Raw genomic sequence first — 25,324 nt, forward strand, 5'->3', positions numbered from 1 at the left:
TTTCTTGTAGCTACACTATGTACATTAATTTAAACTATTAACTTTTCCTATTTGTGTGTTCGTACTACTTAAGAGTGATGTTGCTATTGGCTGACTACGTCACGTGTCCTATGCTCTAAATATCTGCTGTCATTGCGTGTTGAGATCACGTGATAAGAGCTAAGATTGGCTTACAAAAGCACATTTCAAACTCGATTTCAATGCTTCGGAAACTAATGTGCTGTTTGAAATCTATGCTTTTGTAATACGAATACAAAAATACGCAGTGTATTGTAGTATGAAAATATACAGCATAAATGGTGGTGCAATCCAGATCTTACCAAAACATTTTTTTTTTTTTAGGAGTTTTTTTCATTCTCTGAAGTTCCACGCTAGTGTCTAAATTTCTATCATTCAAAGAATTGATATTTTTACAGCTCCAAGGGAAAGTATGTTGTCACTTATCATGGAAAAAGTGTGTTTTTCACCTTGGAAGAAGTGTATTTTCACGTGGGAAAAAGTTGCATTTTTAACAGGGAAATCCGGGAATTTTCTTGTCCGCATATACACCCTGGATTCAGATGCACTTTGTTTAAGAGCTTAAAAGTCAGATTCGATAAAGGGATGGTGATTGCAAATAAATGTGATAAAGATAATTTGTTTGATGACTGGCACAAACATTGTAACTCCAACAGAGGAGAGCTCTTGTGGGGAAGATCATGCAAACATTGAAGCACAGTAATAAAAGCTGTAAAAATAAAATAAAAAAGTCTGTTTCAGTATTTGTGGATAAGCCGTATATAAATTGTGTGTACCCTATTCGATGACGCAGGAGATAATTATATACCAACTCTTTGTTGTCAAAAGTAAACATAACGTGTCAAAAGACAGATGTGTCCAATATGCCACCAAGCACTTCCGCCTGCATTGTCTTTATGGAAACCATATTCCTTTGAAAATTATTTAAATAATGAAATTTCTCTTTGTAAAATTTGTTTTTTATATGCCACCGGACAAAATTCAAAATGTAGTACTCATTATTTTCATGTTGGGTCACCACTGGTCCTACCCTGCCAAAATCTTGTACAAGTTACTGTCAAGCATGTTCTTATTTCCAAGCAGGAATGCTGTGTTGTGATATCTGTTGCAGGACATATTTTGTGTTCAGCTTTTGCACAGCACGGCTTCTAGTGTGAAATGAAGGCCACAGCACAACAGCATTGACTTTTTTTTTAGAGCTGGCTAGCTTAGCAGATTCAAATATAAATGCATTAGTAAAGTGGGTATTTAACCATAATGGTCAAATATTGACGATAAAAGATATCAACTGGCCAGAATGAAATAATTAAAGTACTGTGTAACAGAATTGTAATAAATGGCTCAGTCACTGTGTTTAGAGATAACTTAAAGGAGGAACACACTGTGCAGACTTTTACAAAGCAAGAATGGAGGGATTCTGGGTATAAAATATCATGCGCCAGAAGAGTGAAATCTACCCGATTCCATGTAGTAAGCAAGAATGAAAACTCCATTAACATAATCATTGCTTGGTACTTTAATTATAAGTAAAACACTTGAACACTACAGTAAGTCAGTAAGAAATAAATTTACTCAGACAATACGGCAAAAACATTATGAAATATTATTAAACAAGAGACACAAATAAAAATAGCAAGACTTGTGAATCTGCGTTACCAGACAACAGCTGTATCAAAATAGGTAACACATTGAACTCATTGGTTATCAAATTCATTGAGCAGTACCGTACCATGGCAGCAAACATTGTGCCTGCTAACAGCAACTGTTACCAAATGTAACATCTTGAAGTGTTGGGTATTCTGCTAGATATTAGCATTGTTCTTGCATATTTTGACAGCATGACTTGTTATCTTCATTAGGTAGTACCTGAGACTGCTAATCAAGTGGAATGGGTCCAGTATTTATATCTAAGCTCTTCCCTTCTCCTTCAACAGTTTCAGGCATTCCGTCTGTAGTCTGCTCCCCTTATCAGCGTTTTTGGGTGTTCCCTCTTGAGCCCGATGTGCCAGGCCGAGTACTGGCGTTTTTTCTTTGGTTCCATGCACCTGTATGCACGCAGGCATTCCATTTTTGGTCCATTACAGTTCTCGGTGTTTGCTTTACAATCCACTCCCGCTGGAAGTACCCTGTGGTATTCCATCTTCAGTCCGGTGCACCTGGTGCTGTATCTGGGTCTCATTTTGCATATCCATACCCTCACTTCCTCATTTAAGGAGTTCTGCTGCCACCCCTATTGCATTTTCAGCAACTCCAGTGCAGGATCCCAAGCTCTACTGAGTTGGTTTCCAGCATCCCGATTCATGAGGTTTTCTGTCATCCCTGTCTCTGTAGACTCTCTTAGAACACTACTGCAGAATGTGGGAGTCTGTGCTAAGACCCTTGTTTCATTATAGTTTGTGGAATGATTGAGTTTCAGAAAGTGTTCAGCAATGGCTGATTTAGTTGCCTGTCTTAGTCGGGTGTGCCTCTGTTATTCTTTGCTTCTGATGTCCACTGTCCTAGTTGTTTGGCCAGTGTACAAAATGTCACATTGGCAATCTATGTTATAAATTCCTGGTTTTGTAGTCTCAGGTCATCTTTCACATTTCCCAGTAGCCCTCTTATGTTGGTAGGTGGACTGAACATACGTTAATGTCATGCTTCCTTAGAATCCTGCTGATTTTGGCAGAAATAGATCCCGCATAGGGCAATTACACCACAGTGTTTGCCTCACCTTGCCCTTCTTCTAGATCATGTGGCAGAGTGGCTGACTGAAGGGCCTTCTGAATCTGTTTGACTGTGCACCCATTCTTGCAGAACACGATGGTAGATGCTCTATTTCTACTACCAGACTATCTGGATCTGACAAGTTGTATGCCCTGTGGACTATTGACTTCAGAATTCCGTTCTTCTGAACTAGGTGGTGACAGCTGCTGGTTTGCAGGTAGAAATTGTTTCTGTAAGTTTGCAATACGCTCTTGCCAAACAATCCATGTGCTCTTGTTTTGAGCAGTATAAGTACGTCCAGAAATAGCAGATGGCCATCGTTTTCAAGTTCCATGGTGAATTTAATATTTGAGTGGAGTGATTTAAAATGTTCCAGAAACTCACTGAGCCTATCACTCATGAGGTCAGATCACAATGCTAACATCCACATACTTGAAGAAGCACGTCAGTACATCTTCTCCCTGTAGAGCTGCTTGACGGTGGCTAAAACACTATCAGGAGCAGACTGCAGACAGAGCACCTGGAACCTGACAGTGGAGTGGGAAGAGTGTAGATGTAAATACTGGACCTGTTTCACTTGACGAGAAGTCTCAGGTAGCACCTGACAAACATAACAATCCACACTGTCAAAATATCATACAAGAACTGTGCTGATATCTGGCAGAATACCTGACACCTCAAGATGTCAACAGATTGACTGGGTAGTCTGTTCTGCGTTGTTGTTTGTTTCTATATTAACTTTGTTATTAAAAAAGCCTTCAGCCTTTTATCATACATCGTTACCTGTTTGTTAAATCTTTTTTACTGCTTTGAGCTCTTTGTTGCTAAAATCACACTAGTATCCAGTAGTCAGGAAAAGTGAACAGTGGACTGGGAGAGGTGAACAATATTCCTTAGTGAAGTAGTATAGTGCCACCTATTTAGAGATCAAAGAGTAGCTGTTTCGAGACTTTGGTGGTGGTTCTAAGGCACAGAAACTGTTCATCAAAGTGCAATACAAGGTTGATAAAAGAATACCCCATCACAGCATCGTTAATGTCTTACCTTAAATGCTTCTCAAAATCTAGTGATGACTGCAGTACAGTTTTCTGCAAAGCTTTAGCTACACACTGAAGTTTGTGAGATCACAGTATGATTTTTTTGTGACCATGTGTTAGGTGCTGCAAGACATCAGCTCTTCTTCATATTCAGAAGGCACTTAAACTCTTGAGGAAACCAGTTACTGTCCATATTCTTTGCATAAATTAACTTCAAGGTTCTATCAAAATGTTTTGCTATTTTCATGTAGTATCACACCATAGTGCATGACGGCATTTGGTACACAAGTTACACTTCGGAAGTGTTTCCAATTTATCCAAGATACTGCAACACAGTTACAGTGACAGTGTGAGATTACAAAATATATACCAATGTGTAGTTTGTAACAAGAAAATTTGTGCAAAAGTACAAATCCTGAATTTAAACAAGGGGTCAGTTGTTCTTATCTCACATTGTGACCATATGTTGTTGGGAATAACCCAAACATAGGCCACAAGTGATTATGATAGTATTAAAATCAGTTTTAACATCTCATCTAATGATGATTCACTTCTTTGTTCCACAAAATCAACAAAATATATCCTCCAGTTGATCAATAAAATTTCAAATAATTGCTATTGTTGACTTTTACACTTTCAGAACCACCAACTCTTGTGTTTTCCAGTTTCATTAGTGTAATCTAGTGTTCCAAGAGATTTCATTGTAATAATTCTTTTGTGCATATAATTATTTTATATTTTTATTATTACTTCTAATATATATTCTATTCAACAGAGATTACAAAATAAAGTTGTTGACTGTAAGTTTACAACAAAGATTTAGTATGCATCCCACTAAAATAATTGTTCAGTGCTGATGTATCTTGTTGGTGTGCAGTTCTTTTTATATTGGGCTCTTGCATTTTGCAGCCTTTCTCTTTAATTTAGTAATTTCTCAGAAAAATATGGAATGAAACCAATGAGAAAATATTACAATAATGTTTTTCCAATCTACATAAATTCTTATTTTGATCTTGCAGTCCACATCTTTGAAAAACTTTTATTCCAGTTGTTTCTATTCTCAGTGATACCTGCAAATTCTAATATCTGTCCTGCACAGCTGACATTTCAAAAATGGATTCATCTGTTCAGTTGGGTATCTGTGTACCACCTACTTTACTGTTATCGCATTTGTTTCTAGTACAGCTGTCACAAGCAACACTTGGTTGACAGAGTGTGCAGCCATGACATTTAGTGCTATTGTTCAGCAGCTAGTTTGCTCATAGGTGTTTCTTTTGTACCAGAGTCTCATTGTATCTTACACTAATCAGCCAGAACATTATGACCACCTATCAATGGCCAGTATGTCCACCTTTGGCACAGATAATAGTGGCAACGCATCATGGCATGGAAGCAGTGAGGCCTTGGTAGGTCACTGTAGGGAGTTGGCACCACATCTGCATACACGTTTCACCTAATTCCTGTAAATTGCAGGGAGGAAGGTTGATGAGCTCTTAAGCCATGTTCAGTCATATCACAGATGTGCAGATCTGGCAAGTTGGGGGGGCCAGCACATGATTTGGAACTTGGCACTGTGTTCCTCGAATCACTCCATCACACTCCTGGCCTTGTGATATGGTGCATTATCTTGTTGAAAAACGCCGTTGTGGTCAGGAAACATGATCGCCTTGAAGTGGTGTACATGGTCTGAAACCAGTGTACAATACTCCTTGGATATCGTGGTGCCTGGTACGGGCTTCACTGGACCCATGGCTGCCCACATGAATGTTCCCTAGAGCATAATGGAGCCGTTGTCAGATTGCGTCTTCCCCAAGCACAGATGTCAAGCAGCTGTTTCCCTGGAAGACAACAAATTCCCACCCTTCCTTTGTCATGGTGAAGAAGATATCAGGATTCGTCAGACAGTGCAACACTGTGCCACTGCACCAATGTCCAGTGCCAATGGTCACATACCCATTTCAGTCGTAGTTACTGATGTCGTGGCGTTAACATTGGCAAGGGTCGTCGGCTGCGGACACCCATTGTTAAGAGTGTTAGGTGGGCTGTGTGTTCAAACCCCCCCTGCGGGTTCGGGGGTTAGAATAGGCCCGCGGTATTCCTGCCTGTCGTAAGAGGCAACTAAAAGGAGTCTCACATGTTTCGGCCTTATGTGATGGTCCCCTCTCGGGTTTGACCTCCATCTTTCTAAATTATTCCGAAGAGCGAGCCACTTGGGGAAGGACGCCTTACATGGTGCATTGTATCCGTCGTGCAATTAGACCTTTAGCCGTCTTTCTCATCGTTGCAATGGTGTCCCGCTCGTTTTCGATCTCTTGGGCGATTACCATGCTGCACTCTGCAGTGTTTCTTTTAACTGCGACGACGACCTTGGCCATTTTTGCACCTAAGATCCAGCACGGTAGCCAGTCCGTTGTGGTGGGGCCGCCATGTACTCTCTTGGTTGTAGCCCCCTGACAACACAGGGATCGCTCTACTGATGCCTGCGCCGTTAACTCCCCACGTATGCCAAGGAGTAGATGCCCATTGCCCTGGGGCATCGGGACTCCCGGCAATGGCCATCCTGCCAGGTGGCCTTTGCTGTGGCTGGGTGGCGCCCGTGGGGAGGGCCCTTGGTCGGAGTAGGTGGCATCAGGGCGGATGACCCGCAATGAAGCGTGGTACATCATCTCTCGCTGGCGGCCAGCCGTCAGCAGTCTCTAAGCGTTCCAAAGCTCACTTTAAGGCTAATGTGTATGACCCCAAATCGTTCCCCTCCCTGGCCACACCATGGGAGGAACGAAAGGCTGTGAATGAGAGCGAAAGATACTCGCCCCGGTATCTCGTCTGTACCAGAGCTGACGGGGACTCGTTTGTGTCTGTGAAGCCTCAGTTCTTTGTCGAACATTTAGAGGACAAGTTCGGGGAGGTGGAGGGCTTGTCCAAGATGCGGTCTGGATCGGTGTTGATAAAAACGGCATCCTCTGCCCAGTCACGAGCCTTGCTGGCTTGTACGAAGTTGGGGGATGTGTCTGTTACTATCACCCCACATAACAGCTTAAATATGGTCCAGGGAATTATTTTTCACCGCGATCTCCTTTTACAGTCCGATGACGAGCTGCGCGCCAACTTGGAGCGCCGAGGTGTCCATTTCGTCCGGCGCGTCCACCGGGGTCCGAGGGATCGTCAAGTTGCCACCGGCGCCTTCATCTTGGCCTTCGAGGGTGACACGTTACCTGAGAAGGTCAAGGTGATGGTGTACCGTTGTGATGTCAAGCCGTATATCCCTCCCCTGATGCGGTGCTTCAAGTGTTGGAAGTTCGGCCACCTGTCTTCACGCTGTGCTTCCGACCTCGTCTGTCGCGATTGCGGTCGACCTTCCCATCCTGATCATCCCTGTGCCCCGCCTCCAATCTGTGTGAACTGTGGTGCGCACCATCCGCCTTGCTCGCCAGACTGTCCGATTCTGCAGAAGGAGTGGAAGATCATGGAAATCAAGACTCTCGACCGCCTGACGTACACTGAGGCGAAGCGGAAATATGATCGGCTTCATCCAGTGCGCATGACAGCTTCTTATGCCGCAACTGTCACTCCTTCTACAATTCCATCCACTCCAGTCAGCTCTCAGAGTCGAAGTCCCACACCTGCTCCCTTGATGGTGGGGGGCACTAAACCTCCTGTTGCTCCTGCTCCATCTACTTCAGGAGCAACACCCCCCCAACCATCGGGGACATCAGTCCCCCCTTCCCAGCCGGAGAAGCGTAAGACTTCTTCGGCTACTCTCGTAAGGAAGGGGTCCCTTGGGGACCTCCCTTCGCACGTTCCGACCGGTTCCAAAGCCGACAGCCACAAGTGGCTCAAACAACCGCCAGTTCCTGGTCGTCGGGACACACGGTCATCGTCTGTCCCTGAGACTGACCCAGTGACGCCCTCCCAGCCTGAACCACCCAAGGCGCAGTGCGAGAAGCAGAAGAAGAAGAAACTCCCCAAGGCTACCGACATTGCGGTGGCACCCATTCCTCCGCTTCCTACAAGCTCTGCGTCTGAGGATGAGGTGGAGATTCTGGTGTCCACTGAGGACATGGATCTCGCCAGTCCCTCGGATGCAATAGATAGCTGTTGTCCAGGTGGTGACTCAGTAGCAGCAGGGGCCCCGGAGGCGTAATCTGCCTCCCCAATCCCTTCACGCCTTTCCCATCCATGGCTAATACCATCCTCCAGTGGAACTGCAGCGGTTTCTTCCACCATCTAGCTGAGCTCCGCCAACTTATCAGCCGTCATCCTTTCCTTTGCATTGCTCTGCAGGAAACTTGGTTTCCAGCAATGCGAACCCCCGCCCTCCGTGGCTATCGGGGTTATTTTAAGAAGCGGGCAGCTTATGAAAGGGTGTCTGGTGGCGTCTGCATATATGTCCTTAACTCTCTTCACAGCGAGTTTGTACCTCTACAAACAGCTTTAGAGGCTGTCGCTGTTCGGGTGTGGACGCCACAGGCTATTACCGTCTGCAGTATTTACCTTCCACCTGATGGTGCTGTCGCGCAGCATGTCCTGGCTGCTCTGATAGCCCAACTGCCGCCACCTTTTTTGCTGCTGGGCGATTTCAATGCCCACAACCCTCTATGGGGTGGGACTGTCTCCGATGACCGCGGTCAGGCCGTGGAGCATGTGTTGGCTCAGCTCGACATTAGCCTCTTGAACACCGGTGCTCCCACGCATTTCAGTGTGGCCCATGGCTCGTTCTCGGCCATCGATCTCTCTATTTGCAGCCCTGGACTTGTCCCATCCCTCCACTGGAGAGTGCATCCTGACCTGTGTGGTAGCGACCATTTTCCCATCTATTTGTCACTGCCCCAGTGTCATTCTTCTGGGCGCTCGCCCCGCTGGGCTCTCCACAGGGCTGACTGGCCAGCTTTTACTTCCGCTGCAACCATTGAGTCTCCCCCACAGGGTGACATTGACGAGGTGGTGCGTGTTTTAACCACGTCCATCATTTCAGCGGCCGAGGCTGCCATCCCCCGTTCTTCTGGCCACCCTCGGAGGAGGGCTGTACCCTGGTGGTCGCCGGAGGTTGCTGAGGCTATTGGCGACCGTCGACGGGCTCTCCAGCGTCATAGGCGGCACCCGTCTCTTGAGACCCTCATCACCTTTAAGAGGCTCCGTGCCTTCGCCCGTCGTCTTATTGCACGGCGTAAGCAGGAGTGCTGGGAGAGGTATGTCTCATCCTTGGGCTCCCATGTCTCCCCATCGCTCGTGTGGTCCCGGATCCGGCGGATTTACGGATACCAGACCCCTATGGGTGTCTCTGGGCTCTCCTTGGACGGCGCTGTCTGCACGGACGCTGCCGCCATTGCTGAACGGCTTGCCGCGCACTTTGCTCAGAGTTCTGCGACTGCATCCTATCCCCCCGCCTTTCGCCCTCTAAAGGAGCGAGCCGAGCGGACGCTGTTCTCATTCCACGCGCGTCGTTCTGAAACATACAATGCGCCTTTCAGCGAGAGGGAATTCCTCGCTGCCCTCGCCGATTGCCCTGATACAGCACCAGGCCCAGACTGCATCCACGCGCAGATGCTGAAGCATCTCTCCAGGGACTGCCAGAGACACATTCTCGCGATATTTAATCGCATTTGGAGCGAAGGCGTGTTCCCGTCGCAATGGCGAGAGGGTGTTATTGTCCCCATCTTGAAGCCCGGTGCGGACCCACTGGTGGTGGACAGCTATCGTCCCATTACCCTCACCAACGTTTTGTGCAAATTGCTCGAACGTATGGTGGGGCGGCGTTTGTGTTGGGTCCTTGAGTCGCGCGGTCTCCTCGGTCCATCCAAGGGTGGCTTCCGTCGGGGCCGGTCTGCCACGGACAATTTGGTGCGGCTGGAATCTGCAGTCCGTACGGCCTTTGCCCGACGTCAGCATCTCGTTGCTGTATTTTTCGATCTGCGGAAGGCGTATGACACCACATGGCGGCATCACATCCTCGCCACGTTGCATGAGTGGGGTCTTCGTGGTCGGCTCCCGGCTTTTCTTCAAACCTTTTTATTGCGCCGCTCTTTCCGGGTGCAAGTCGGTGCCACCTCTAGTTCATCTTATATACAGGAAAATGGGGTCCCGCAGGGCTCAGTGTTGAGTGTCTCCTTATTTCTAGTGGCCATTAATGGTCTGGCTGCAGCAGTGGGGTCGTCGGTGTCTCCTTCTTTGTATGCCGACGACTTCTGCATCTCATTTAGCTCCACGACAATGGGAGTCGCCGACTGCAGGCTGCAAGTCGCCGTTCGCAAGGCAGCATCATGGGCTTTGACTCATGGTTTTCAGTTCTCTGCAGCCAAGACTCTAGTTATGCACTTCTGCAGGCGTCGGACGGTCCACCCTCATCCTGAACTTTACCTCGACGGCCACCTGCTTGAAGTGGTGGACACTTGCCACTTCTTGGGACTCGTGTTTGATGCCCGGCTCACATGGGTTCCTCATGTTACTCAGCTGAAGCAAAAATGCTGGCGGCACCTCAACGCCCTCCGCTGCCTTAGCCACACATCTTGGGGTGCAGATCGCTGCACGCTGCTTCGATTGTACAGAGCCCTTGTGCAGTCCCGGTTTGATTATGGGTGCCTGGCCTATGGGTCTGCATCACCCTCAGTGTTGAAGTTGTTAGACCCCATACACCACTGTGGGGTTCGGCTTGCAACTGGCGCTTTTCGTACCAGCCCCGTAGATAGTCTACTGGTGGAGACCGGGGTTCCCCCGCTGCGGATTCGCCGCCATCAACTGCTCGCCAACTATGCTGTCCACGTGCATTGGTCGCCAGACCATCCCAATCGTCGCCTGCTTTTCCCTGCCATGGTCCTCCATCTGCCCGAACGGCGACCTAGGTCTGGGCTTTCCGTAGCTGTCCGTGTCCAGTCCCTGCTGTCAGAACTGGGGTCATTCCCTCTTCTGCCTCCCTTCCGGGTCCGTACACCTACGCCTCCCTGGTGTTTGTCCCGGCCGTCCGTCCGTCTGGATTTGGCACAGGGACCTAAGGACTCGGTTCCGCCTGTGGCCCTCCGTCGCCGTTTTCTTGCGCTCCTCGAATCATTTCCGGGCTGTGAGCCTGTCTACACTGATGGTTCCGTGGTTGATGGTCGCACTGCCTACGCTTTTGCTCACGCTGCCCATGTTGAGCAACGCTCCTTGCCGGCTGGCTGCAGTATATTTACTGCAGAGCTGGTGGCCATCTTGCGCGCTCTTGAGCATATGCGTTTCTGCTCAGGTAGGTCCATCGTCATCTGCAGTGACTCCCTGAGCAGCCTTCAGGCCATCGACCGCTGCTATCCCTCTTCTCTGGTGTCCTCTATTCAGGAGTCTGTTTCCGCCATTGCCCGTTCTGGACGTTCGGTGGTCTTGGTTAGGACGCCAGGTCATGTTGGCATCCCGGGGAACGAACGTGGTGACAGGCTGGCCAAAGGGGCGCTCGATGCCCCAGCTTTGGAGATCGGCCTCACGGCTCCCGATCAGCAGCTGGTGTTGCGCCGTAAGGTGCTTGGGATGTGGTCTGCTGAGTGGCGAGGCTTGACAATGCCTAATAAACTGTGGGCTGTCAAGGAGACGACCGATGTGTGGCGCTCCTCCCTGCGGTCTTCTCGCAGGGACTCTGTTATCCTGTGTCGGCTCCGCATCGGCCATACATACCTGACGCACGGCCATCTTTTGCGCCAGGAGGATCCTCCCCTGTGTCGGTGTGGGTCCCGGCTGACGGTCGCCCACATTTTATTGGAGTGTCCCCGACTGCGCACCCTTCGGCAGTCTTTTAATTTCCCGGGCACCTTGCCTTTGATTTTATGCGACGATGCCTCCATGGCTGACAATGTTTTACATTTTATCCGTGCTAGTCCTTTTTATGGATCCATTTAGGGGGGGTCCTGCACTTTTCCGTTTCTGTGTCTTTTGTCCTCGTGTCTCTCCATATTTGTTGCTGTTTTGGTGTCTCATCAGATGGTTGACTCTTTCCCTTTTTTGTTGTCGTGGTCAGTCAACCAGTCTCCGGCCATCTTCTTTTCTTCTATTTCTTTCTGTCTGGTGTTCGTCTGTACTCTTCTTTTCTGTAGTGTTCGTTGCCTAATTTGTGTTCTTTAGCACCTGGGGGGGAGGGGGGGGGGCAGTCTCCTTCCCCTTGGGGTGTTATCTGCTCTGCGACTTTGTCTCGCTTGTTTTTGGAATGGGGGACTGATGACCTTAGCTGTTTAGTCCCCCTTAAACATCCCAACAACCACCACCTGTTCAGACACACATGCACTCTCCCCAGCATTAAAGTCTGATGGTAGTTCTGCCACACTTCACTCACTGCCTATCCTGTTTTACCAATCTACCCAGTCTACAATGTCAGACATCTGTAATGGGGAGGGGGGGAGGGGGCGCCCATCCCCATAATGCCTGGATATGGTTTCATCACATGTTGAAGACACTCACCAAGGCACTACTTGAACACCCAGCAAATCATGCTGTTTCTGAAATGCTTGTGCAGAGCTTCCGGGCCATCAGAATCTGCCCTTGGTCAAACTCGGATAGATGGCACCCCTTCCCCATTCTACACATGGACAGCACACTTACTGATACTACATGCACCATGAGTGTGTCTAGCAGTCATTTCTTGCCAGGTGATGCTATTGCCTGGATGGGTTTATATCATTAGAAGGTCGGTGATCATAATGTTCTGGCTGATCACTGTACATATTGCAAACAGGGTTTATACTAATGCTTGTGTACTCATTCTGTATGTTCTGCTGCACAATTTACCTATTTTTTCCTCTTGTTATCAAAATTATCATCCTTTTGCAGATGGAAATATTTCCGCATACTCCGGTCGTTAAAAACCTTCTTTGTGAGATTGTTCCCTCCCACCTGCTAGTTCACTCCAGTTTAATTCAGTATCATTCATATAACCACATTTTTGTTGTTTGACTCAACTTTTCTCCTTAACTCCGTCTTGTTGTGGACAACTTCCAATTTGTGTTCTTTTTCCTGCAGGGTTACCGCTAACAGTATAGCAAGAGAGGTAATTCGTACTTCTGCCTCTCATATTGCCATGTTGAGAATACATAAGCTACTTCAGTGGGTAATGTTCTAATGATGCAAAGAATGATGGTATGGTTTCAAATTTTAAATGTCGTTATTGGGGGGTACAGTGTAAAATGCCCAAGGGAATGGTCTTGTCAAAACTTGCTCTAGTGGTTTCACTTGTACTTTACATCATGTTAAAGGAGGTCACTTCTTAAATGTAGGAAAATATAAGTAGCAGTCTATCTTAATGATAACACACTAAATTGCAGACAGGTATAATTAAGACACTTGCACATAAACTTTTGGTCTCAGCCGTCATCATAAAAAAAGAAAACCACTCATTCACACAAGCAAATGCACCTCACGCACCCATGACCAACAACTCCAGTACCTCAGGCCAGAGCTGGCACGAGCTGCTTATGTGCAAGTGTGTTTTAATTGTGCCTGTCTGCAGCTTAGCATTTTTTTTTTACTGTAAGTACCAATCTATCTTTTCCTACATGATTGATATTTCTACCTGGAATTTCCAGTGTTTGAAAGTCACTTCTTGGATTGATCTGTGCAACAGAGCAATGGACGTCTTAGGATACCACTAGGTATTGTTATTTTGTCAAATATAATATTGTTGATTAGCAGCAATGTTGTTGTCAGCACAGGGCTGTTTGAAGACGAATATCACTTCAAGGCTTAATTATACATCCTACCTGACCATAACTTGTTTACCTTTATTTGTGTTTTGTGATGGGGGAAAACATAACTGACTTTGCAAATGTTAGAGTCAAATATAAATACAATTGAAGGGCATAGTGGAATAATGAGGTGTCTTTCAGTTTAGTGAAAATTGAACTAGTTATATATTACGTGAGCTGGGACCATGTGACATCAGTTTTTTGAACTGTCAGAGTGTAGGATAGTTCCATATCAATGCTAAATTGGTGGGATAACAGCCTCAAACTTCTCTCTGATGCCTGAGTTCTGATGGCTAATTGATTATCTAATCAGCCAATGGATGAGCAGCCTTATACTTTGGTTTTATAATCGACATGACTGATAAAGAAAGAGGTAGATTTGTTATACGTGATGAAAATACAGGGTGTGCGTAAAGTCTGGGAACTTTCAATTATTTATTGCACAAGAACTAAACATTGTACAGATGTCACACATATTGCACTTTGAAGAGAAACTCTGAAAGTTTTTTTTATAAACATTCAATATGCGAACCATGAGCGAGCCGGCAGACATCAATATGGTAATTGAATTCTTACGATACTCACACTGAGACGTCTGCTTCTCTTTGCCTGGCATAAGCAACCCGTCATGACAAATTTGTTGTGCCAGTGGTAAATTGTCTTCCTTGTGGGTGGCTTCATACCGTACTTGGTTCTAAACATCCCTTGAACAGCTGTAGCACACTTGTTTTTGTTGAACTCCAACACACAAAAAGCTCGCTCCACACCTGATCTCACCATGTTTGCGACTAGCTTTGACTACTGGCAAATTACCAAACTACGCTGTGACGGTATAAATGAAAAGAAACTTTCAAGGTTTCTCTACAAAATGACATATGTATGGTATCTCTATAATGTTTGGTTCTTGTGCAATAAATAATTGAAAGTGTTCCTGGACTTTATGTACACCCTGTATAGACATTAAAGGCAAAAAGAGAAAGAGAAATCCAGAAAGGTGGAAAGATAATAGGAGGAAGAATTCAAATAATTGTGGAAACACCTTGTTTATAGTTATTCTTGTGTGGGGGAACGTAGGATGTATATTTTTGGTACCAACCATACCTATTTGCCTTGTTATGCAAATTTGGCATCACTGAAAAGTTGAAGCAACATACATGATACATTTACATCCCACAAGAAGGGGCAAATGAGATCTGAAATGCAAGGAAAAACAAACTATTCTTTATAGTGAAAATGTAGAAATAGAATTTTGTTAGTTTAACACTGTTTAAAAAAAAACTAACAAAAAGAAATACAAATCCTTCTGCCATAAGTGTAGGCTTCCAAAAAGCATGTGTTCTAAGGTTCCAGGGAGGACATTAAGTGGCATGTGCAGTTCACATATAGTGATACAGCCCACTATACTGCCACAAGTCTGCAAAGGACAAACATAAGACACAGAAACTAAATGACACAGTTCTGGAACCTAAATCTCCTAATAGTTAGTCCATCAAGGCTGCCAAACTGAGCGATATAAAGTCAGTGTTGAAGTTTGTACTTCCCAAACAATAATAATAATAATAACAATAATAATAATAATAAACCCCGTGGAGGCCCGGGAAAAGAATAGGCCTCCGGTATGTTCTGCCAGTCGTAAAAGGCGACGAAAAGAACAAACCACTAACAGGGTTAACCCCCCTTTTAGTGTGATTAGTTGGTTCAGGACAGAACTAAAGAAGCCTCGGACAAGCGCCGTCGTGGTCGGGGACGACGCTTGAACCCTATGCCCGCCCACAATGGTAACGACACTGCTAGCCAACTGGAAAATGATTTAAATCCAAATAGAGGTGTTTTGCAGGATATGCTTCCTGCAACCACTCTAGAAGGAAAACAAAGACAGAGGATGAGATGGTCAGATGAAGTTAACCGACACCTCATGTTCTGTTATTACCAAGCAACAAACTTAGGAACCAACACAACTGGATACAGTTCCCAAGTATACACAACATTTATTACCAGATACCCAGAAATAAAATTTTTAACAGAACAACGACTAGCTGATCGGATCCGTGTAATAATCAAAAATAACAGGATACCCCAGTCAGAATTAGAAAACATCAAACAAGAAGTACAACAAATACTGGAACAAAACAATGTGCAATCAGAAGAAGAAGAAAATACAGTAATGGACTCAAACATCCCAGAGCAAACAAACAAAGAACAACACGCATCAATTAAACAATCAGAGCAGAACCAAATCTTAAGGCAGCCACCAGAACAAGCACAAATAGAACACGAAGTGACACACATGTTAGATATAGAAGAAAAATTTCAGCTGACATATATAGAATACAAAGACACAAATACAGACATTAGACCATTCTTGCATAGACCGCCAAATAACCCACAAGTCGAAACAACAATAAAAACTATCAACACAATCATACACAACAAAATAAATGAAAATACAACTATGGAAGAGTTACAACTGCTGGTTTATATAGGAGCACTCACAACACTAAATATACACACTAGGCAGAGATCAGAACCAACCAACACACAGAAGAAACCCACAAAACCAGCATGGCAACACAGGCTACAGATCAGAATAGAAAAACTGAGAAAAGACATCGGACAGCTAACACAATTTATAAGAAATGAAACGTCAGAAAAAAAAAAAAAAACGAAAAAGGTTAGGTAAAATCTCACAACAAGAAGTGATAGAGCAATTAGATGAAAAGAAGCAGAAATTACAAGCATAGGTCAAAAGACTTAGAAGATACAAAAAAAGTGAAAATAGAAGGAAACAAAACCAAACAATCGACACAAACCAAAAGAAATTTTACCAGACAATAGATAACACACACATTAAAATAGACAATCCACCAAACATAACAGACATGGAACACTTCTGGAGCAACATATTGTCAAACCCGGTACAACATAACGGGCATGCACGGTGGGTACAAACAGAAACAGACTCATACGAGATGATACCACAAATGCCTAAAGTGATAATTTTGCAACATGATGTCACCCAAGCAAGTAATTCTACTCACAATTGGAAAGCCCCTGGAAAAGATAAAATAGCAAATTTCTGGCTAAAGAAATTCACCTCAACACATTCACAACTAACTAAATTATTTAACAGTTACATTGCAGATCCATACACATTCCCTGATACACTTACACATGGAATGACTTATCTGAAACCTAAAGATCAAGCAGACACAGCAAACCCAGCTAAATATCGCCCCATAACATGCCTACCAACAATATACAAAATATTAACTTCAGTCATTACACAGAAATTAATGACACATACAACACAGAACAAAATTATAAATGAAGAACAAAAAGGCTGTTGCAAAGGAGCACGAGGATGTAAAGAGCAACTGATAATAGATGCAGAGCATATCAAGCTAAAACTAAACAAAGGTTGCTACACTACGCATACATTGATTACCAAAAAGCTTTTGATAGTGTACCCCACTCATGGTTACTACAAATATTGGAAATATACAAAGTAGATCCTAAATTGATACAGTTCCTAAACATAGTAATGAAAAATTGGAAAACCACACTTAATATCCAAATACACTCCTGGAAATTGAAATAAGAACACCGTGAATTCATTGTCCCAGGAAGGGGAAACTTTATTGACACATTCCTGGGGTCAGATACATCACATGATCACTCTGACAGAACCACAGGCACATAGACACAGGCAACAGAGCATGCACAATGTCGGCACTAGTACAGTGTATATCCACCTTTCGCAGCACTGCAGGCTGCTATTCTCCCATGGAGACGATCGTAGAGATGCTGGATGTAGTCCTGTGGAACGGCTTGCCATGCCATTTCCACCTGGCGCCTCAGTTGGACCAGCGTTCGTGCTGGACGTGCAGACCGCGTGAGACGACGCTTCATCCAGTCCCAAACATGCTCAATGGGGGACAGATCCGGAGATCTTGCTGGCCAGGGTAGTTGACTTACACCTTCTAGAGCACGTTGGGTGGCACGGGATACATGCGGATGTGCATTGTCCTGTTGGAACAGCAAGTTCCCTTGCCGGTCTAGGAATGGTAGAACGATGGGTTCGATGACGGTTTGGATGTACCGTGCTCTATTCAGTGTCCCCTCGACGATCACCAGTGGTGTACGGCCAGTGTAGGAGATCGCTCCCCACACCATGATGCCGGGTGTTGGCCCTGTATGCCTCGGTCGTATGCAGTCCTGATTGTGGCACTCACCTGTATGGCGCCAAACACGCATACGACCATCATTGGCACCAAGGCAGAAGCGACTCTCATCGCTGAAGACGACACGTCTCCATTCGTCCCTCCATTCACGCCTGTCGCGACACCACTGGAGGCGGGCTGCACTATGTTGGGGCGTGAGCGGAAGACGGCCTAACGGTGTATGGGACCGTAGCCCAGCTTCATGGAGACAGTTGCGAATGGTCCCCGCCGATACCCCAGGAGCAACAGTGTCCCTAATTTGCTGGGAAGTGGCGGTGCGGTCCCCTACGGCACTGCGTAGGATCCTACGGTCTTGGCGTGCATCCGTGCGTCGCTGCGGTCCGGTCCCAGGTCGACGGGCACGTGCACCTTCCGCCGACCACTGGCGACAACATCGATGTACTGTGGAGACCTCACGCCCCACGTGTTGAGCAATTCGGCGGTACGTCCACCCGGCCTCCCGCATGCCCACTATACGCCCTCGCTCAAAGTCCATCAACTGCACATACGGTTCACGTCCACGCTGTCGCGGCATGCTACCAGTGTTAAAGACTGCGATGGAGCTCCGTATGCCACGGCAAACTGGCTGACACTGACGGCGGCGGTGCACAAATGCTACGCAGCTAGCGCCATTCGACGGCCAACACCGCGGTTCCTGGTGTGTCCGCTGTGCCGTGCGTGTGATCATTGCTTGTACAGCCCTCTCGCAGTGTCCGGAGCAAGTATGGTGGGTCTGACACACCGGTGTCAATGTGTTCTTTTTTCCATTTCCAGGAGTGTAATATCACATCACAGCCAATACAGATTAAGCGTGGAATATACCAAGGAGACTCATTAAGTCCTTTCTGGTTCTGCCTTGCTCTGAACCCACTATCCAACATGCTAAATAATAGAAATTATGGATACAATATTACTGGAACATACCCACACAAAATCACACATCTGCTATACATGGATGATCTAAAACTACTGGCAGCAACAAATCAACAACTCAACCAATTACTAAAGATAACAGAAGCATTCAGCAGTGATATAAATATGGCTTTTGGAACAGACAAATGTAAGAAAAATAGCATAGTCAAGGGAAAACACACTAAACAAGAAGATTACATATTGGATAACCACATCGACTGCATAGAAGCGATGGAAAAAACAGATGCCTATAAATATCTAGGATACAGACAAAAAATAGGAATAGATAATACAAATATTAAAGAAGAATTAAAAGAAAAATGTAGACAAAGACTAACAAAAATACTGAAAACAGAATTGACAGCAAGAAGCAAGACAAAAGCTATAAATACTTATGCTATACCAATATTGACCTACTCATTTGGAGTAGTGAAATGGAGTAACTCAGACCTAGAAGCACTCAATACACTTACACGATCACAATGCCACAAATATAGAATACATCACATACATTCAGCAACTGAAAGATTCACATTAAGCAGAAAGGAAGGAGGAAGGGGATTTATCGACATAAAAAACCTACATTATGGACAGGTAGACAGTTTGAGAAAATTCTTTCTAGAACGAGCAGAAACTAGCAAAATACACAAAGCAATCACTCATATAAATACATCGGCTACACCACTGCAATTTCATAACCAGTTCTACAACCCTTTAGATCACATAACATCAACAGATACGAAGAAAGAAAATTGGAAAAAGAAAACACTACATGGCAAGCACCCTTATCATCTAACACAGCCACACATCGATCAAGACGCATCCAACACATGGCTAAGAAAAGGCAATATATACAGTGAGACGGAAGAATTCATGATTACAATACAGGATCAAACAATAAACACCAGATATTACAGCAAGCATATTATTAAAGATCCCTAATACCACAACAGATAAATGCAGACTTTGCAAACAACAAATAGAAACAGTAGATCACATCACAAGCGGATGTACAATACTACCAAATACAGAATACCCCAGAAGACATGACAATGTAGCAAAAATAGTACATCAACAGCTTGCCTTACAACATAAACTTGTAAAACAACACATGCCCACATACAAGTATGCACCACAAAATGTACTGGAGAACGATGAATACAAATTATACTGGAACAGAACCATTATAACAGATAAAACAACACCACATAACAAACCTGGCATCATACTCACCAATAAAAAGAAAAAATTAACACAACTAATCGAAATATCCATACCCGATACAACAAATATACAAAAGAAAACAGGAGAAAAAATTGAAAAATACATCCAACTGGCTGAGGAAGTCAAGGACATGTGGCATCAGGCTAAAGTTGACATTATACCAATTATACTATCAACTACAGGAGTCATACCACACAATATCCACCAGTACATCAACGCAATACAGCTACATCCAAACTTATATATACAACTACAGAAATCCGTAATTATTGATACATGTTCAATTACCCGAAAGTTCCTAAATGCAATGTAATATATACCGTACAGTTAAAAGGAAGTGACGCTTGATCAAGGTCCGCGTCACTTTCCATTTTTGACCAGACATAACGTCTGAGAAAAGAAAGAAATAATAATAATAATAATAACCAATGCATTCTGCCTGACACTTGCAGGAAGTTAATACAGTACCTACATAGCCTAACCTGTTAAGCAGTTTCTTATTCTTATTGTTCTGATAAAGTTACAGATAATCTAATAAAATGCTAAATATCTCAAAAGTATACTTTTGAGGGATACTCTCCTTATTCAGAAACCAAAACTGTGAAAATGTAGTGATTCCTTAGTTGAGTGAACGGGTTGAAAATCACCTGTGTGTATTGTTCAAAAGAAATCCCATCCAAATGTGATTAGTATTCTGTGTGTTTTTTTTTTAAAAAGACTTATAAAATGGCAGCATACAGCAGAATGTAGGAGGACTTAGCAGAGATGCAGGGTAGACAAAGTGGAGCAGGTCTCTGTCACTGTCCAAGCAGCACAAAGTTTTTGTGCCACTGTCGCACCTATTGTCTTTATTATGAGTGTGTGTCAGCTTTGCCAGTACTGAGGCTAGAATTCAGTTTCATTGTTATACATAAGCATTTAATGATGGTTTTCTTGATTCTTTCACTCCAGGACAACCCAGCACTTTAAGATACCAATCATCTCGACTATTTTCGGATAAGTTAAAGGAAGAAATATGGGAGTAGATAGCAGGGGAATTGCAGTGTACAAATTTTATTAGCAATTAGTGTATTTATTTATTTAATGTGGATCTTCATGATAAACTTTGAATATATGGACATGATTTGTTAATCACTTTTAGCATTGGCTTCTTTATAAAGCTACTAGCTGCTGCTGAACAGGACATGAACGCTTCTCGATTTTTCCCTGGTAAGAAAATCTTCAGTTGTGTCTCTACAGCTGCATTGAGCAGTCAAGGGAAACTGGCTAGTAATCATTGGTCACACATCCTCCTTATTGAGATTGCTTGATGTAATGTTTTGAACCTCAAATAATAATGCAATACACATTCCATATTCAGTCCTCAACTTACACTCAAAGCCTGTGACTCACTATACCAAATACATGTTCCCCTGCTAGACAAACAGAGAAAAGCCTCTACTTAAAACAATATTTTTCTTGTTACCAGTGACTTCATATTTAGCATAGCATACTACATAAAGGTTTTTAACAACATAAACACCACATCACATATGAAACATTAGGAGGTCCTTTCTATTGTGCAGGAAATCATTAACCTTGTGGGGTATTTAGAGTCCCATCAATTGGATTTTTTCTCGGTTTTGAATTGGAAAAAAGGTTTGAATCAGTTAAGATGCAGAGCACTTCTGTTTATAACTGATACGAGGGGTATCAGATAACAGAAGTTTTCTCACTGTAATATATTTCCCGTCAACAGTTCGAAGACAATTGTAAAATTACCATTTCCTTTCAAACTCTGAGTGTTGTGCTGCACAAGTTTGATGCGTGGAACTGTGTGGCTGTGCTGCTCTGCCTTACCTCTACTCTGCCTTTGTTGTGTGCAGTGTGCACTGCCCTGCAGAGGCCCTATTGCTCTGTTGTATCTCTGCTGTGTACAGTGTGCGTTGAGCCTAAATTAAGTGCAGTTACCCCTCAGTAAGCAACTGGCACTTATTGCCACTTAGTGAGCAATTGCCACTTCCACTTATAGTCTAACCAGTGTAATATGATCCCTGAGAACTGGCTGTGCTGTTGCCTTCTTTCAGCTGCAAAGCACAAACGTCTGCAAGCAGAAACAATAACCAGTTGCAGAGTGCAAACACCTTTAGGAAAACAATAGCCATCTGCAGAGCTCCGGCAGCACTGAGGTGTTGTCATAGACATGTTTACAAAATCGTGCCAATGTGTTTGGTTGATGTAGGTGTATGAAGCAGCCATGTCATGCCCACTGCAAGTGCTGGATATCTTCTTACACTGACTAAACTATAGTAATGAAACTGCCCAGTTGACATCTGCAGAACATCCGCTCATGGAAATTCAACCAATATCAGAGGAAGCAACAGTAACATGAAAGTAAAAGTCCTCTGTATGAGCACAAAATAAGTACACTTATTTTGTAACAACTATTATATATCCAGAAACTAAGAAAAAATAAAATATTAATTGTGGCATATTTTAATTATTCAGCTGTCCACAGTAAAAGAAATTAACACCCCACAATGTAAGAAAACCAAAAAATGCAGAACTAGATAAGTGGATGAACTAATGTTACCAGGCTGTTGTACATGCTGTACTTGCTTATTTCATCAACAAATATGCACTTCATTTGTCTGAGTAATTTCCACCATGAAGTGACTTATAAATTATGCATCTTACATGGTAGAGCATAGACTAATACCAGTAAACATTAGTAAATACACTGTCGACGATATACCGAATCTGTTCAAAAAATTCCGGGACATTTGTAATTTCTTGCCAGTGGTGTTTTGGAGTTAATTGTGGTTGGCATCCCTGCAGACGCCTGTGTTTAATGTGTAACTGCTGGGTGTTTCACTGTTCTATATCTGTTAGTTATTGTTCAGTGCTGTATTGAGTAGAACACTGTGTTGCACAGCTTACGAAATTTGAGGTGGCAGAGTTAGAGGTGCTATGCATCTGCATTAAATTTTGCATGAAATTCATGACAACATTTACAGAGACACAGCAAATGATGCAGACGGTCTACGGTGATGAGTGCTCAAGCCATACTCAGTGTTATGAATGGTTCACACGGTTTAAAAATGGCTACATGGAAGCTAAAGATGATGCCCTTCGACATCTACCGATGATGCTCATGTCAGGAACGACAATGAAATAGTGCATGCCAATCAAAGACTGACTGTCAGAGAGATTGCAGAAGAATGTAACATTTCTATTTGGTAATGTCAGGATTTCCTGACACAGCATCTTGGAATGCATCATGTTGCTACTAAGTTCATCCCACGGCTCATGAGTCAAGACCAGAAATGACGTTTGCCTCACAATCTGTGGAGAGCTTTCGGATTGAGCAAATGAGATGTTGAGACCAAAGACCAAAAAGCGCTTAGCAGGTCAGAGATGATGATAGTTTTCTTTGACAGTGAAGGATTAGTTCATCATGAATTTGTGCCACATGGACAAACTGTTAATCGATGGTGTTGCGACGCCTGCGAGAAAATGTGAGAAGGAAATGGCGTGAAATGTGGCGAGACAATTCATGGCTCTTGCATCATGATAACAAACCTGCGCATTCATCCCTGTTGGTGTGTGACTGTTGCACAAAACACAAAATCACTGTGCTACCTCATCCTCTGCACTCTGCAGACCTGGCACCAGTGGACTTTTTTTAATTCCAAAGTTGAAAACCCTGTAGAAAGGATGAAGATTTCCAACAATAGGTGACATGAATGAAAATTCGCAGACGGCACTTTGTGCAATCCAGCAAGATGTTTACCAAGGCTGCTTCCAGAAGTGGAAACAGCATTAGGAGCAGTGTGTCAATTGTGGAGGAGAGTATTTTGAAGGAGACCATGCACAACAAGTGAAAGGTAAGTGTAGAAAAATTTTGTGGGCAAAGTTCCAGAATTTTTCGAACAGGCCTCATATACTATAGAGGCATTCTAATGTGACTCTCTGCACTGGTTTTTTGTCTGCTCCATAGCTCTCAGTATCCCCCACAGAATGTCAAATTATACTGTGCATGTGATACTGTAACCAAACAGAAAACATCAGGGAGAACCAAAGCAAAAATGGCTATTTTGTAATATCTCCACAAAAATATTTGAAGCACAAATGTGAAAGAATGCGTACCCTAAAATATTATTCAAAATGTTTATTGTAGAATTAAGTAATGCTTTTTGTATGTGAATACAAAATCTAATAACTGTTTGTCATTTATTTCATAATCCGTAATTTTCAAACTACATTTCAGATCTCCCACTCTCAGTGAAATCAAAGTTCAAGAATGGTATTCCTAAAAAGTGGCAAACCATTGCAAAATTTTGGGATAATATGCAGAAACACTCCTTTTATAGTAAGTACTGAAACTATATGTTAGTGTGATGATGTAACTCTGCTGGTCTCTGTAATCTTAAGTTGGGTATTGCTCCACCAGATTTAATAATTGTTTACTAACTGTCTGAACAGTAGTTTTAGACTAAACTATGCATTTTTAACAGGCAATATACTGTTAAATATGCTGTATATAACAAACTTGATGTCCAAATACCAGCTTTTGAATGTTCAGGACTTGAGTGCTCCACATTCTCATTCCATCAATCATGTTATTTGCAAAATATGCCCATAATTGCCTTAACATGAAAGTTTACTGTACAAATATGAGCCTCACATGTCTGCAGTAGACATTCTAAATTGCTGTTCTTGATGCAATTGCTGTACATGAATAATTTCTAACTATTAGTCGAAAGCAATAGTGTAATATCTATGCAATATATGCACCAATATTTACAGAAGGCACAGTTATAAATGATGCAGTAGTTTTGAAAGTGGGAGAGTATAAAGTCAGATTTTAAGAAATAATTTCGAGTGATAGAGAACAGAATTAATGCCCTGATGATGTACATATTGCTTAAAGGAAAACTAAAATAACTTAAGTATCTTAAGACATCAGTATATGGTTATAAAAGTATGAGTACAATTATTTGTGTTGTAAAAGTATGGGTGCTGCTGAAATCTACATCTACATCCATACTCCGCAAGCCACCTGACGGTGTGTGGCGGAGGGTACCTTGAGTACTGTCAGTGCGAACAAAAACTATAAATATTAACATAATAGCTGTAGGTGAAAATAAAGTTTAGTAGCTAAATTTTGTGATAGTTAGCTTCATGCTGCACAGATCAGGTGCACGATTTTCATCAGAATTATGTGGAACAAGTCAGTATACATGCTACATATACATTATTTGTTTCCAAATATGCTGACAATTTATAGGTTATTAAGTAGTACTCTTAAGAGATATCTACAACAGAATTGTTGGTAAACACTACATATTTTTCCCATTCCTCACAGTTCTGCAATTCAGACAAGAAGACAATAGAATATACTGAATAACTAATGAGGAGGTACCTCCTCATTAGTTATTCAGTATATTCTATTCTCTTCTTGTCTGAATCCACATTTCACGTCCATTCTAAGCTACACTCTCTACAAATACCTTCTTAAGAATGGTCCCTAGTG

The 25,324-nt window shown here is 43.4% G+C and overlaps 1 protein-coding gene across 3 annotated transcripts in view; it reads left to right on the forward strand.

Annotated features, from left to right (window-relative positions):
* Positions 1 to 25,324, forward strand: part of LOC126481631 (uncharacterized) — a 259,917-nt gene that overhangs the window by 78,293 nt on the left and 156,300 nt on the right. For all 3 annotated transcript variants that reach the window (XM_050105528.1, XM_050105529.1, XM_050105530.1), the window contains exon 5: positions 24,059 to 24,160. In XM_050105528.1, the coding sequence (XP_049961485.1) occupies positions 24,059 to 24,160 (102 nt within the window). The remainder of the gene's footprint in view (positions 1 to 24,058; positions 24,161 to 25,324) is intronic.

This window comes from Schistocerca serialis, chromosome 5 (genome assembly GCF_023864345.2).
Source record: "Schistocerca serialis cubense isolate TAMUIC-IGC-003099 chromosome 5, iqSchSeri2.2, whole genome shotgun sequence".
Classification (NCBI taxonomy): Eukaryota; Metazoa; Arthropoda; class Insecta; order Orthoptera; family Acrididae; genus Schistocerca; species Schistocerca serialis.